Source organism: Saccoglossus kowalevskii, chromosome 2, assembly GCF_978046115.1.
Source record: "Saccoglossus kowalevskii chromosome 2, keSacKowa6.1, whole genome shotgun sequence".
Taxonomy (NCBI): domain Eukaryota; kingdom Metazoa; phylum Hemichordata; class Enteropneusta; family Harrimaniidae; genus Saccoglossus; species Saccoglossus kowalevskii.
In genome coordinates this window covers 29,860,742-29,873,429 of record NC_140642.1, presented here as the reverse complement: position 1 = coordinate 29,873,429, position 12,688 = coordinate 29,860,742, and the positions used below count along the sequence as shown (strand labels likewise).

The following is a 12,688-nucleotide window of genomic DNA, read 5'->3' as shown; positions in this document are numbered from 1 at the left end:
TTTCAGCTGATATTTCAAGTACTATTACTTCATTATTTTTCAATGAAACTTGGTACATAGATGCTCTAGAACAAACCAAAGACCTGATTAATTTTAAGTAAAAATGTGTGCATATTAATCAACTAATTTGCATAATTAGTTATTGTTTGGCTTTTACACTGATATCGCAAGTACTAATTATCCCATTTCAATGAATCTTGGTACATAGATGTTCTAGGGCAATGCACAGACCTGATTAGTTTTGGGTTAAAATCAGTGCATGTTAATTACCTAATTTGCATAATAAGCCAATTTTCACCTTTTATACTGATATCACATGTACCACAGTCCCTCTATCACTGTGCATGTACTAATCATTCCATTTCAATGAAACTTGCACAGACCCACTTCGTTTTGAATTAAAATCAGATCATATTAATTAGCTAATTTGCATAATAAATCATAATTTTTGGTTCTCATCACATTTCAATAAAACTTCGTACAAAGATGGTCTGTGACAGTACTTATCTTAATTCAATGAATCTTGGTACATATGTACTCTAACACAATGTGATGATCAAATTAGTTTTAGGTTTATATTCATCATAATAATTACCTAATTTGCATAATAATTTACTTTTCAGCTTTCCACTAATTTAGTTAGGATTAATCATCACATTATAATGAAACTTTGTACATGTGCGCCCTGAAACAATATGGACATAAATCTATGCATAATAATTGCTTAGTTTTTGACTCTTGTGTGCGAAGCACAAAAAGGGAGTCTTTGCAGTTAGTGTGTCTGTATGTGTGTGTGTATGGGTGTGTGTGTGTGTCCGTCTGTTCCACTGATATCTCAAGAACCATACATCAGTTTTTGATGAAACTTGGTGCATAGATGCTCTGGGCCAATGCGCAGATTTGATTAGGTTTTAGTAAAAATCCATGTATATTAATTACCTAATTTGCATGATAATTAGCTGATTTTTAGCTGTTCCACTGATATCTAAAGAACCACTCATTGGATTTTGATTAAACTTGACACACAGATGCTCCAAACTAATGCGCAGATTTGATTAGTTTTGGGTAAAAATCTGCGCAATATTAATTACCTAGTTTGCATAATGATTAATCAATTTTCGGCTTTTCCACTGATATCTCAAGTACTAATCATCACATTTCAATAAAACTTGGTACATAGATGTCATAGGACACTGCACAAACCTGATAGTTTTTAGGGTAATATCAGTATATATTAATTAGCTAATTTGCATAATTAATTAATTTTCAGCTTTTGATATTTCAAGTAGTAATCATCACATTTCAATGACACTTGATACATAGATTTCATAGGACACTGCACAGACCTGATAGTTTTTAGGGTAATATGAGTACATATTAATTATCTAATTTGCATAATTAATTAATTTTCAGCTTTTGATATTTCAAGTAGTAATCATCACATTTCAATGACACTTGCTACATATATGTCGTAGGACACTGCACAGACCTGATAGTTTTTAGGGTAATACGAGTACATATTAATTACCTAATTAGCATAATTAATTAATTTTCAGCTTTTGATATTTCAAGTAGTAATCATCACATTTCAATGACACTTGCTACATATATGTCGTAGGACACTGCACAGACCTGATAGTTTTTAGGGTAATACGAGTACATATTAATTACCTAATTAGCATAATTAATTAATTTTCAGCTTTTGATATATCAAGTAGTAATCATCATATTTCAATGAGACTTGCTACATAGATCTTCTAGGATTATGCAGACACCTGATTAGTTTTAATTGGATATTAATTACCTAATTTGCATAATGTTCCACTGATATATAAAGAACCACAAATTGGATTGTAATGAAACTTTTACAGAGAACTATGCAGAAACCCAATTAGTTTTTGGTAAATATTTATGGTTATTAATCACCTAATTAACATAATTAATTAACACTGATATCTCAATTACTGATCATCGCATTTGAATAAAATTTGGTACATACATGCTCTAGGACAATAGACAGGCCTGATTAATTTTGGGTTAAAATTTGTTCATATTAATTCTCTAATTAGCATAATAATTCATAATTTTTTTGTTCTGTTCTGTTCATATAATAGTTACCTGATTTACATAATTAGTTTTCAGCTTTTCCATCAATATCTCATGTACTAGTAATTTTGAATTATTTTGTAATGTGTCTTCAATACTCTCAGCACACGGGAGTTCTTTCTGTTATGCATCTCAAATAGCAGACAAAAACTATTTGCCAAGCTTCTAGTTTGAAAGCAAATCTTAAATTATGAATTAATTTTAATGTGTCTCCAATACTCTCAGCACACGAGAGTTCTTTCTAAGTTTTGGTATTCATCGAACTGTGATAGAGTATTAAAACTGTTTCGTGCAGGGTGTATTCCTATTTCTGTTAAACAAATTCTAAATGAACGTTGACTGTTTTATTTTATAAATTTATTCATTTTCCTTTTTCCAATAAAAAGAGGTAGCTTTGTAGCTCAGTCTGCAAACAAATTGACACGAACTGCCTGTGTAGAGAATATGTTCACATGGATAAGTAGTTCGCGCGATTTTAACGACCGCCCTAGGGGGTTCTTGTTGCTGTTTCAGACAAAATGGCGTCAATCAGTAAGGAGTTGTCGATGCTCGACACATTACCTGAACAGCCCACTTTGTTGAGCCTTCCTAGGGAAATATTGGTGCACATCATGTCATTTATGAATTATGAACAGATGAGCGATCTTCGTTTGGTGAGTATTAAGAATTAACAGAAAATATCTGACAATTTCAAGAATCGCTTGCTGTGCGCCATCAGTGCTCGTCTGGAAATGCAGACAACAAAGCAACAGCAGCAACAAAGATAGTATTATGTCACCTTGCAGTACTTTTAATTTAGGCTGATAATTGCTATATCAGGACGACCACCATGCCTTACTACCCAATGAATGTATGTGCACTGGATGCAAATTTAGTTCACGTTTAAACCATGGAGATTTTTTACCTCGATGTTTAAACCAAATAAAACAAGCTGAGCTGCCCCCCCCCCCACACGATAGTTGATGGTCATGAAGATTTTCAGAAATGTTCTCAACCATCACCGAGTTGATGGTACATGATGCTGCTATGAATACAGTTGATTATGAATAAATATCACATGATGATTGTTGGAAACCGTTTGAGCAGCCAGTAGGTACATGTACCTCTAATCACAGACACCCTATGCTCGAAATCGAATACAGTGTTGTTTACGCTTTCGAGACACGCTGTGCAGTTTCCTGTTAGAACAATAACTGTTTTTTTCACACATGAATAATAAAGACATACCATGGTGTAGCATCCATTTTCTATAATATTTGTTTGAATAATATATATGTATGCTTATTTAAAACAATGCTTTTTTCAGAACGTGTACAAGTACATGCATTTATGTGTAATTTTACGAAAAAGTGTTAATTCTTATAATTAATGATTTTCCAGCTTATTCTTTGATTTAATAATGTGCCATTTTCCATGCTAGTTATGGATAAATTTTAAATATCGTGCAGTTACTGTATGATAATCACCTGCTTGAAGTCTGCTCATTTTCTCCACTCAAGGATTGAACATGGGACATTGAATTGAGAAATGCAGTAATGTGCTGCTGAATTTTTTTTCTGGAACAAATCTGATCATGGAGGTAGAAAAGAGAAGGAGTAAGGACGCTATTTAAGCCCATGTTAATCTTATAAACATCCTTTGTTTACGGTCTGGTTAAGCCACTTATTGTTTTTGTTTAGAAGTCGTTTTATCTACATGATGATAGCCGCTTATTTACACAAGAAAACAAGAGTAAAACTGAAAAAAATAAATTACGTTTAAACATCGTCATACAAAGGTCATTTCACACTTGTAAATACCGGAAATTCTGCATACGGACGCAACCAAGATGTGTGCTTACTTCTTTTTGATATTTTTCATCGCAATAGTCGTCCAACTTTGGACATTGATTAAAAAATTCCCGCAAATTTCCGCAGTGAAATTTAAAGATACATGATAAGATTATAACAAGATGTTTTGACTCGTCATTTTTCATTGGTGTGCAGAACTGTGCAGATGTTGAAAATCGCGCCTTTTGTTGTAATAGATTTTGGGCGTTGAGTACACTCAGCGTACGTTTTTCGCTGCATTTTGTATTATTGTTATTTGTTTGGGCATGCGCAGTGCGTTGAAAATCTTCGTGAAGCTTCCGAATACAGCCGAAACACGTAAGCCGATTAACTGTGACATTGTACAGTGTGTTTGCAAACTAATTACAATGTGTACTGAGTAAACAAATCCAAAGCATCATGAAACCAGCGGAAACAATAGCGTCCTCACTCTTTCTCTTTTCTACCTCAATGATCTGATGTGGTGTCACAATTGCTACACACAAGCCATGGCATTTATTATAAATTTGTATATATTTTAGTCAATTGTGCGTATGACATCTTTCAGGTATCCAAGATTTTTGATGAATTATGCCAAGAACTGTTGAATCATGGTTACAGTAAAGTGGACAGATATCATTCTTCATTTCAAAAGGAGCTGAAGTCTCGTCTACCAAGGAGGGAATCAGAACGCCGTAACCATCCTCTAGCAAGACACTGTGATATTTTAGCTGCCATTGAAACCCGACTGTCATTGCTTGGCATGACATTCATGAAATATGTAGACATGAAACTGTGTTGCTTTATTCCTGGCAAGGTGAGTGTGTGAACACATTTTGCATCAGTCCAGAGTATACATGTTATTGTTCAATCAAAGCAAGCTCGAATACCTAGAGAAACAATCCAATCACTCAATCTAAATATCTGTTTTATTTGAAGGTTCTCGATGAGATAATGCATTTAATAAATTACATCAGAAAGACACCGAATCCTCCAAGAGCACATGAACTTCTTCAGGAATTGAGAGACATATCCTCCATGGCAATGGAATATTTTGATGAGAAGATTGTACCAACACTTAGAAGGAATATGCCACATCCGTCAGAGTATATCATAACAAATCCAAGTATGGGTATGTAACAATAGTATTTCCTACTACAATAGAACATATGCATATTCAAAATCAATATCTCTCTATAGACCGGCTTGGAAATTGATCAAATTTCTTTCAAACAGTGAATGTCGGCATAGACCCTTGGTTCTATGATATTAGGGATAAATTGTGATTTGGGCATTAGTCACGCATGTCATTAACTCTGCTCAAAGTTGTCTTGAACAATGAAGGAAACCTTTTCTGATGAAGGTTTTAAATAAAAAAAAACTACCTCGAACTAGCTCACCATATTAAACTTAATTCAAGCTATCCTGAACATTGTTTTAAAGATTTTATTATTAATAATAGAATGAGAAAAAAGGTGAAATGCTGTTGGATATGTGAATCTATGAAACAACTGCCCAACATGTTGAGGTACTCATACCAAGCATCAGTGGCGGATCCAGCAAAATGTATTGAGGAGGGTCCAAGCTTCGCTTAAAATATATGGAGCGTAAATTGCAGAGAAGCTATGCATAATCCAGATGATATGAATCACCCCCCCCCCCTCTCTGGATCCGCCACTGCCGAGCATTATATATGAGATTGAAGTAATTTGGATTTTAAACATTTGCTTTTTAGCTCCGCTGTCGACTTTGTTGAGCGGAGCTTATCATGTGAGTGATTGTCCGTCGTCGTCAGTGTCAATGTTTTACTTTTTCGACTTCTTCTTGAAAACTACAAGTCTGAATGCTTTGATACTTGGTGTATATGTACCTTGGGTAGACCTCTCTTAGGTTTGTTCATTTCATGTTGATATCTTCAATTCTCTAATTTTGGTGAATATTTTTGTCATTTTTGGTAAAAAGTGATATTTTCGACTTCTTGTTAAAAACCGCAAGTCCAATTGATTTGATACTACATATATAGGTACTACATGTGGACCTCTCTCAGATTTGTTCATTTCGTGATGATATCTTCAATTCTCTAATTTTGGTGAATATTTTTGTCATTTTTGGTAAAAAGTGATATTTTCGACTTCTTGTTAAAAACCGCAAGTCCGATTGCTTTGATATTACATATATAGGTACTACATGTGGACCTCTCTCAGATTTGTTCATTTTGTGATGATATTTTCAATTCTCTAATTTTGGTAAATATTTTTGTAATTTTTGGTAAAAAGTGATATTTTCGACTTCTTGTTAAAAACCAATAGTTCAATTGCTTTGATATTACATATATAGATACTACATGTAGACCTTTCTCAGATTTGTTCATTTTGTGATGATATCTTCAGTTCTCTAATTTTGGTGAATATTTTTGTCATTTTTGGTAAAAAGTGATATTTTCGACTTCTTGTTGAAAACTGTAAGTTCGATTGCTTTGTTAATACATATATAGGTACTACATGTGGACCTCTCTCAGATTTGTTTGTTTTGTGATGATATCTTCAATTCTCTATTTATTTTGGTGAATATTTTTGTAATTTTTGGTAAAAAGTGATATTTTCGACTTCTTGTTAAAAACTGTAAGTCCGATTGCTTTGATACTATTCATATTGTTCATTTTCATGATGTCTTCAGTTCTTTAATTGAAATGTGCATTGCTAACAGCGGAGCTATCTCAGCCGATAGGCTGCTTGTTAAAAATCAGTCTATAGAGGGACTCATACATGTATCTAGCGTAAGTCTGTTGCTGTATTTTTAGCTCCGCTGTCGACTTTGTTGAGCGGAGCTTATCATATGAGTGATTGTCCGTCGTCGTCCGTGTCAATGTTTTACTTATTCGACTTCTTCTTGAAAACTACAAGCCTGAATGCTTTGATATTTGGTGTATATGTACCTTGGGTAGACCTCTCTCAGATTTGTTCATTTCATGATCATATCTTCAATTCTCTAATTTTGGTGAATATTTTTGTCATTTTTGGTAAAAAGTGATATTTTCGACTTCTTGTTAAAAACCGCAAGTCCAATTGCTTTGATATACTAAACATATAGGTACTACATGTGGACCTCTCTCAGATTTGTTCATTTTCTAATGATATCTTCTGTTCTTTAATTGCCATGTGCATTGCTAACAGCGGAGCTATCTCAGCCGTCAGGCTGCTTGTTTATAGTTTAAGCAATTCACTTCAAACTCTATGCATAGACGTGGCATACATATACCTGTAAATAATTTTGTTGTCTGATCAAAGATGGCTCACTGCTCACTTTAGTTGTTAAAAATCAGGTATTTTGACATGTTTGGAAACCAGTAACAAGATCTCAAGCATGTGTTATCTAATTTTCTTCAAACTCAATGGATTAACCATTATTGGTAGATGATGCTCATCACTCATCACTTTGATTTGTAAATTCAACACAGGATGGTGACTGGTGGCTATTATTCTTTTGACAAATTGTATTCCAGATAGACATGTACATCTCATACATGTACATGAGCAATTCAAACTTTATACCTCTATCATGGCCACAAACAATAATTGTTGTCATCTTTCCAAAGTTGGCCAACTGATTACTGTATTAGATGTAAAAAAAACACAAATCATGTATTCGTCATGTCTAGAACCATACCATGGGCAATGTGTTGTTTGATTCAAACTCTGTGGATGAAGTAACCAGCAGTGGAAGTAGATGTACGTCACTTGGTTTTGCATAGTCTGCTCATGATGGCTGGCTCAATCTATCTATCAGGTCATTCAAGTACTATTGGCTCTGTATATAGTAAATGATTATAGGAACCAAATCAATTTTATTTATTGTACACATACAGTTCTAATAATATTGTTATTATTTCAGGGATATCAAGTGGCAGTGCAGCATGTTCCAGTGGTGTTGTAGCAGCCAGGCGTCAGGATCTAATTAAACTTCAGGCTCAGTTAAAAGTCAGCATAAATAACCTACTGCATTTCCGTAAGGAGTTCCTTGAACACAAAAAAGAGTTGTTAGAACATAAAAAGAAGAATTCAGATCAGGAGAAGCGAATACAAAAACAGGAACAAGTTATCACAGATCTAAATAACAAAATATGTGTACAGGACAGAAAGCTGAATGAAATGAATCGCAAGTTTGTTGACTATGATCAGAAATTTGAAGACCTAACAGCAGAAATTGGTAAACTGACCCGGATCTCCACTGAACGGTTGCCAGGGCCGCTGAAGCGTAAAAGAAAATGTGTCGACTTGGACGAAGGGGAGCAGAGCAGTGATAAACCTATCAAATTAAGGACATCAAGGCCGAGAGAGAAAAAACAGAAACACTCTTCCAATTAACTTTATTATTGTAATACATTGCTGTTAGATAAAGTAGTATAACCATTTACATAATTAGTGACCACCACAAAATGCTGTGAGTAATGGACAATTTGCATAACAATGTAGTATGTTAATTACCTCTTGCATCATTATTATATTAATTTATTCCATTGTTTTATTAACAGTGGAGCCACTATTCTATTATACTCTGGGGGAGAACCCCGAGTCAATTACTTATTACAAACATATATTTAACAGACAAAGATATTTATGTCTAGTCTTTGCGCAGAGATGAATTAAAATGGGCAAAATATTGCTTCTTTTACATTTTTTTGTGTGAAAGCGACAAAAATTTGAGGATTTTACATCAACTTAGGTGCCAATTCAGTGTTTACAGTGGACAACAAAAGTATGTCCAGCTACCAGCTACCATTAGAGTAAAATTCCTGAAAATGCAGTTGGTGGTGTTTGGATGAACCATTGGAAAATAATATACTGAATGCTTTATCATTCTGCTAGTCACCATGTGTGCTTCCTTTTTCCGAACATCATAATTGTTTTCAAAATATAAATAAAATGCTATATCGATTTCAGATGTCATTGTAAGGTCGCGTGTTTTCAGAGGAGTGTGAGCTGTCTGCTTGTGCTCTCCGAAAAAGTTGAATATTCTTCGTTGTTTGTGAATATTACTTGACTATCTGGACTTTATAAATAGTGATACTTAAAGTAGCATCGGTGGGTGTTGGAATTGTGGCATGGAGAGCCATTATTGGTTGGTTTACTCAACCTAAAAGTTGGAAAGCAGTTTTGCTTAGTGATGGTTATACGCCATACTCAAGATGGTCTCCTCTCAATAAATTTGTGTACAGAATGATATGTATTGCCCTTGTATTTTCCATTAATATTGATGGCGGTTTCATGGTACATTGTATTTCAGTGTCCTGATTATTATGAATCTGATGATTCAAAACTTCATAGATGGTATTGGACAAGCAACAGACTTTTCCTTGGAAGAAACCACGACCTTCTATAAAATGGTGGACTATGAGATTTGTAATGATAGAAATTTTCATGACAACCATATTAACTACAATGTACCTTGGTTGTGATATAACAAGAATATTGTGGTAACCATGACTAATAGACAATATTTCATCGTAGAAAATCTTTATCAACTCTGTTTTGAGAAGACAGTCTACAAAGACTGGAGTTATTTCGAACATGAGGTCACTTGTCTATTTTTTCTAATTTTTGATGGCCAAAAACGGGGACTTATGCATGAATTCTATGCATGGGTCATCTGCATCCAGCCATATGTCTTGCCAGTTTTGACCACACACATATGTTGTATGTCATTTTATATTTCAGATTGGGCCGACTGGTGGCCATTTTGTTTCAAAGAATGCATCTCATGGACGCGAATGTTTCTCCAATGTGACACATTACCGTGCTTCTGAGTGTTGCTGAGCCTTCAATCACTTTATCATGTGCATGTTCATGTTGTCTATTGAATGGACAATTGTTTATGTATAGACAATTATGGTTCAGCAGTGGCGCTGGTAGAGGGGGTGGTCGCCCCTCAAAAAAAATGTTGAGGGGCGTTGCCCCTCAAAAATCAAGCTGAAACCCTTTGTGTCGGCAAAATTCTCCCCTCAAAATGCAGGAAATAGTGTTTCAGATGGTCTAGATTTCAAAATTGGTAAGGGGAGCATGCCCCCGGACATCCCTAGTAAGACCGAAAATAATCCAACCCGATTTAATGTTAATCTTGCAAGACGTGCAATGGCACTCTATTCCCACTGTATCTGTCTGACAGGAACCCCGATTTTTGCATCGTTTTCAAGGATGTGTGTTATTTAATCACTTACATGTATTATTATTGAATAGAATACATTGTGATTTCATTGTCAAAATGACGAGCCAGTATGGGGGGGGGGGGATACATAGAACTTGCCTAATGGGGGCTTGCCCCAGAAATGGGTCTTGTTTTTTGTATTTTAGGTATAAGTATAAGTCTTATTTCTGGTCAAGATAGGTATAAATATCTTATAATAATTTTTTTCCGATTTGGTATACTTATGAGTCCGTATATGAGCGAATATCTCCACCTCAGACCCCGGCCTCAGATCCATATATACATCAACCCGGAAATTGAATAAGGAAATCAACAATAAATGAATCAATATACAATGCAACTGTTGGCTTACATGTGCTTCTACTGGAGATGCACTTCTAATAGAGCAAATACGGTAACTGTTTTATTTGGAATAAGGCCACACTGATTTAATTTTATGGATGACATCCTCTGGAGACCCCAAAACTAATGCGAGAGGGCGAAAAAAAAAATCCTGCCAAAAAAAAAAAATCCTGCTAAAAGCACAGGACTACGGAGCTGCTATTACGAATTGGACCACAGAACACAATGTATCAAAGAACAGCAAGAAGTCTTTATTTGTAGGAGGCACATGTTGATATACACATCTCGTACTGTATTACTGTCACAGGTATAACCATTTCAGACAAGCTCTAGTACATGTAGTCATGATGAAGTTCAGTAGAACGTCGATTATCCGAACGTCGATTTATATCCGAAATGTTCGGTTATCCGAACCTACTGTGTGTCCCCCAAAGTTTGTATGCAGGTCTGGCTGTGTTCCGTATAGTAATACAAAAGTCAACTGTGAACAATAAATACTACAGTCGCCTTGTGTGATTTCCTGGTGCAACACTTTCAATAAAGCTGTTATCAACATGTAATCCGACGTCTTTCACGTGTACGTTCATTGTTTACAGTGTCTGCGCAAACAATGAAACGAATTACAGTATCCAATAATTTCCTAAATTCAGACAAGCCTATTACGCCACACCAGTGTTCCACTGTAAATAAAAAATGTCCTAAAAACACAAACTTCATCAAATGTCTTCTCCACTGTTTACAGTCAGATCCTTAACTTTACCAAGTTGTAAGTCACCGCAGTTCGGATACGTTTCCCGGGAAAATTGTACGGTGTTCCACTGCCGTCAAAGAAACGCGGCCATGAGCCGATCCCATGTTTTTTCCGATTTTTAATTTTAATGTCCAGTATGAGAAGTCACATCCTCTTCGGAATAAAAAAAGAAAGAAAATAACTTCTGGGATGTCTTGCCACAGAAGCGACGCCAGTTTAATAGTGCAGTAAAAAAGAGAGGCGAAACGACAACCCTTTGGTGTGCCTCTTTGATGGTTTATCAGCAGACAACGGCAACCAATGACCACAGTCGGCGGGCCGTTTGATGGTTCACAGCGTCGAAGTGTTTACGTCCGATGATCACAGTAGCCAACCTGGATTTTTACAACAATTTATTATGTCAATCGTTTAGGTGTTAAAAACTTTTCTGAATCCAATAAAATCGGGACATCTTGTAGCAGTTTACCATTCGAAAATCCCAGAGCAATCTGGTAACATCGAGCCGCTAGCCGATCTATACACAGCGAATACGAAGCGACCTTTCACCTGTTTACTTTATCAGCGTCTTTTATCTAGCGTTGGCGTGGCTACCCCCAGTGAAATGCAAACGCTGTGTGCTTGATTTGGACGCAAAGTTGTCAATTATAAATCGACTAGAACGTGGCGAAACCGCAAGCAATCTATCTACCGAGTATGGTGTTGGTAAATCGATGATATCCGATATCAAGGCAAAACAAAAGCTGCTGGATTTTTTCAGTAAAATGGATTCAAGTGCAGGACTGAAACGAAAGATAACGAAAACAGCCTATGACGATCATTCAGAGAAATCCGTCTTCACTTGGTTCCGGGACTTGGTTTTCCCAAGAACTTTATTATCGCTACATTTTACGGACATTTTGAAACACTTTTTAACATTCCAGCATGCAACATTTTTATTACAATATATTACTGATTAAATAAAAATGTTTTTAATGACGTACTCTACATGTATTATTGTTTGATTTCATTACAGTCATGTGCGTTAGAATTTGTGTGTAGTGAGCCTGTAAACTTGAGCACGCCCACACAAGATCGCATATCCGAACTGTTTGCATAACCGAACAAAAAGCATGTCCCCCTAACAGTTCGGATAATCGACGTTCTACTGTACCTTCAGTCAAAAACACTGCATGCAAGGTACAACATGGACATCATTTTCAGTACAAGTCAAGGCGGAATGTACATATCACTACTTTATGACAATAACTAACAAAACATTGCAATGATACAGAAATGTCCTTGCTTGCTCCTCTCTACACAGTAGGGGTTAGCTTTAACCAATCTCTCGTATAGCTGTGTAAACGTCATATCTCCCTGGTCGACGTCAATTGCGTACCAGTCTACAACAATCCCTCAGTTTTTCCTCTGAACTGTTATGCTCACGTATTCCTGGCAACACAATACGCATGTGCAGAAGATCATTTACGACAAAATTGGCACG

At 35.6% G+C, this 12,688-nt stretch overlaps 1 protein-coding gene across 1 annotated transcript; it reads left to right on the top strand.

Moving 5' to 3' along the window:
- The first annotated feature begins 2,599 nt into the window (after positions 1–2,599).
- On the top strand, positions 2,600–8,853 carry LOC100379059 (F-box only protein 28-like). The gene is made up of 4 exons (XM_085494146.1): positions 2,600–2,759; positions 4,483–4,731; positions 4,854–5,046; positions 7,806–8,853. Exons 1-4 carry the CDS (start codon positions 2,625–2,627, stop codon positions 8,276–8,278), a joined length of 1,050 nt encoding a protein of 349 aa, XP_085350272.1. The 5' UTR covers positions 2,600–2,624; the 3' UTR covers positions 8,279–8,853.
- The last annotated feature ends 3,835 nt before the right edge of the window (positions 8,854–12,688 follow it).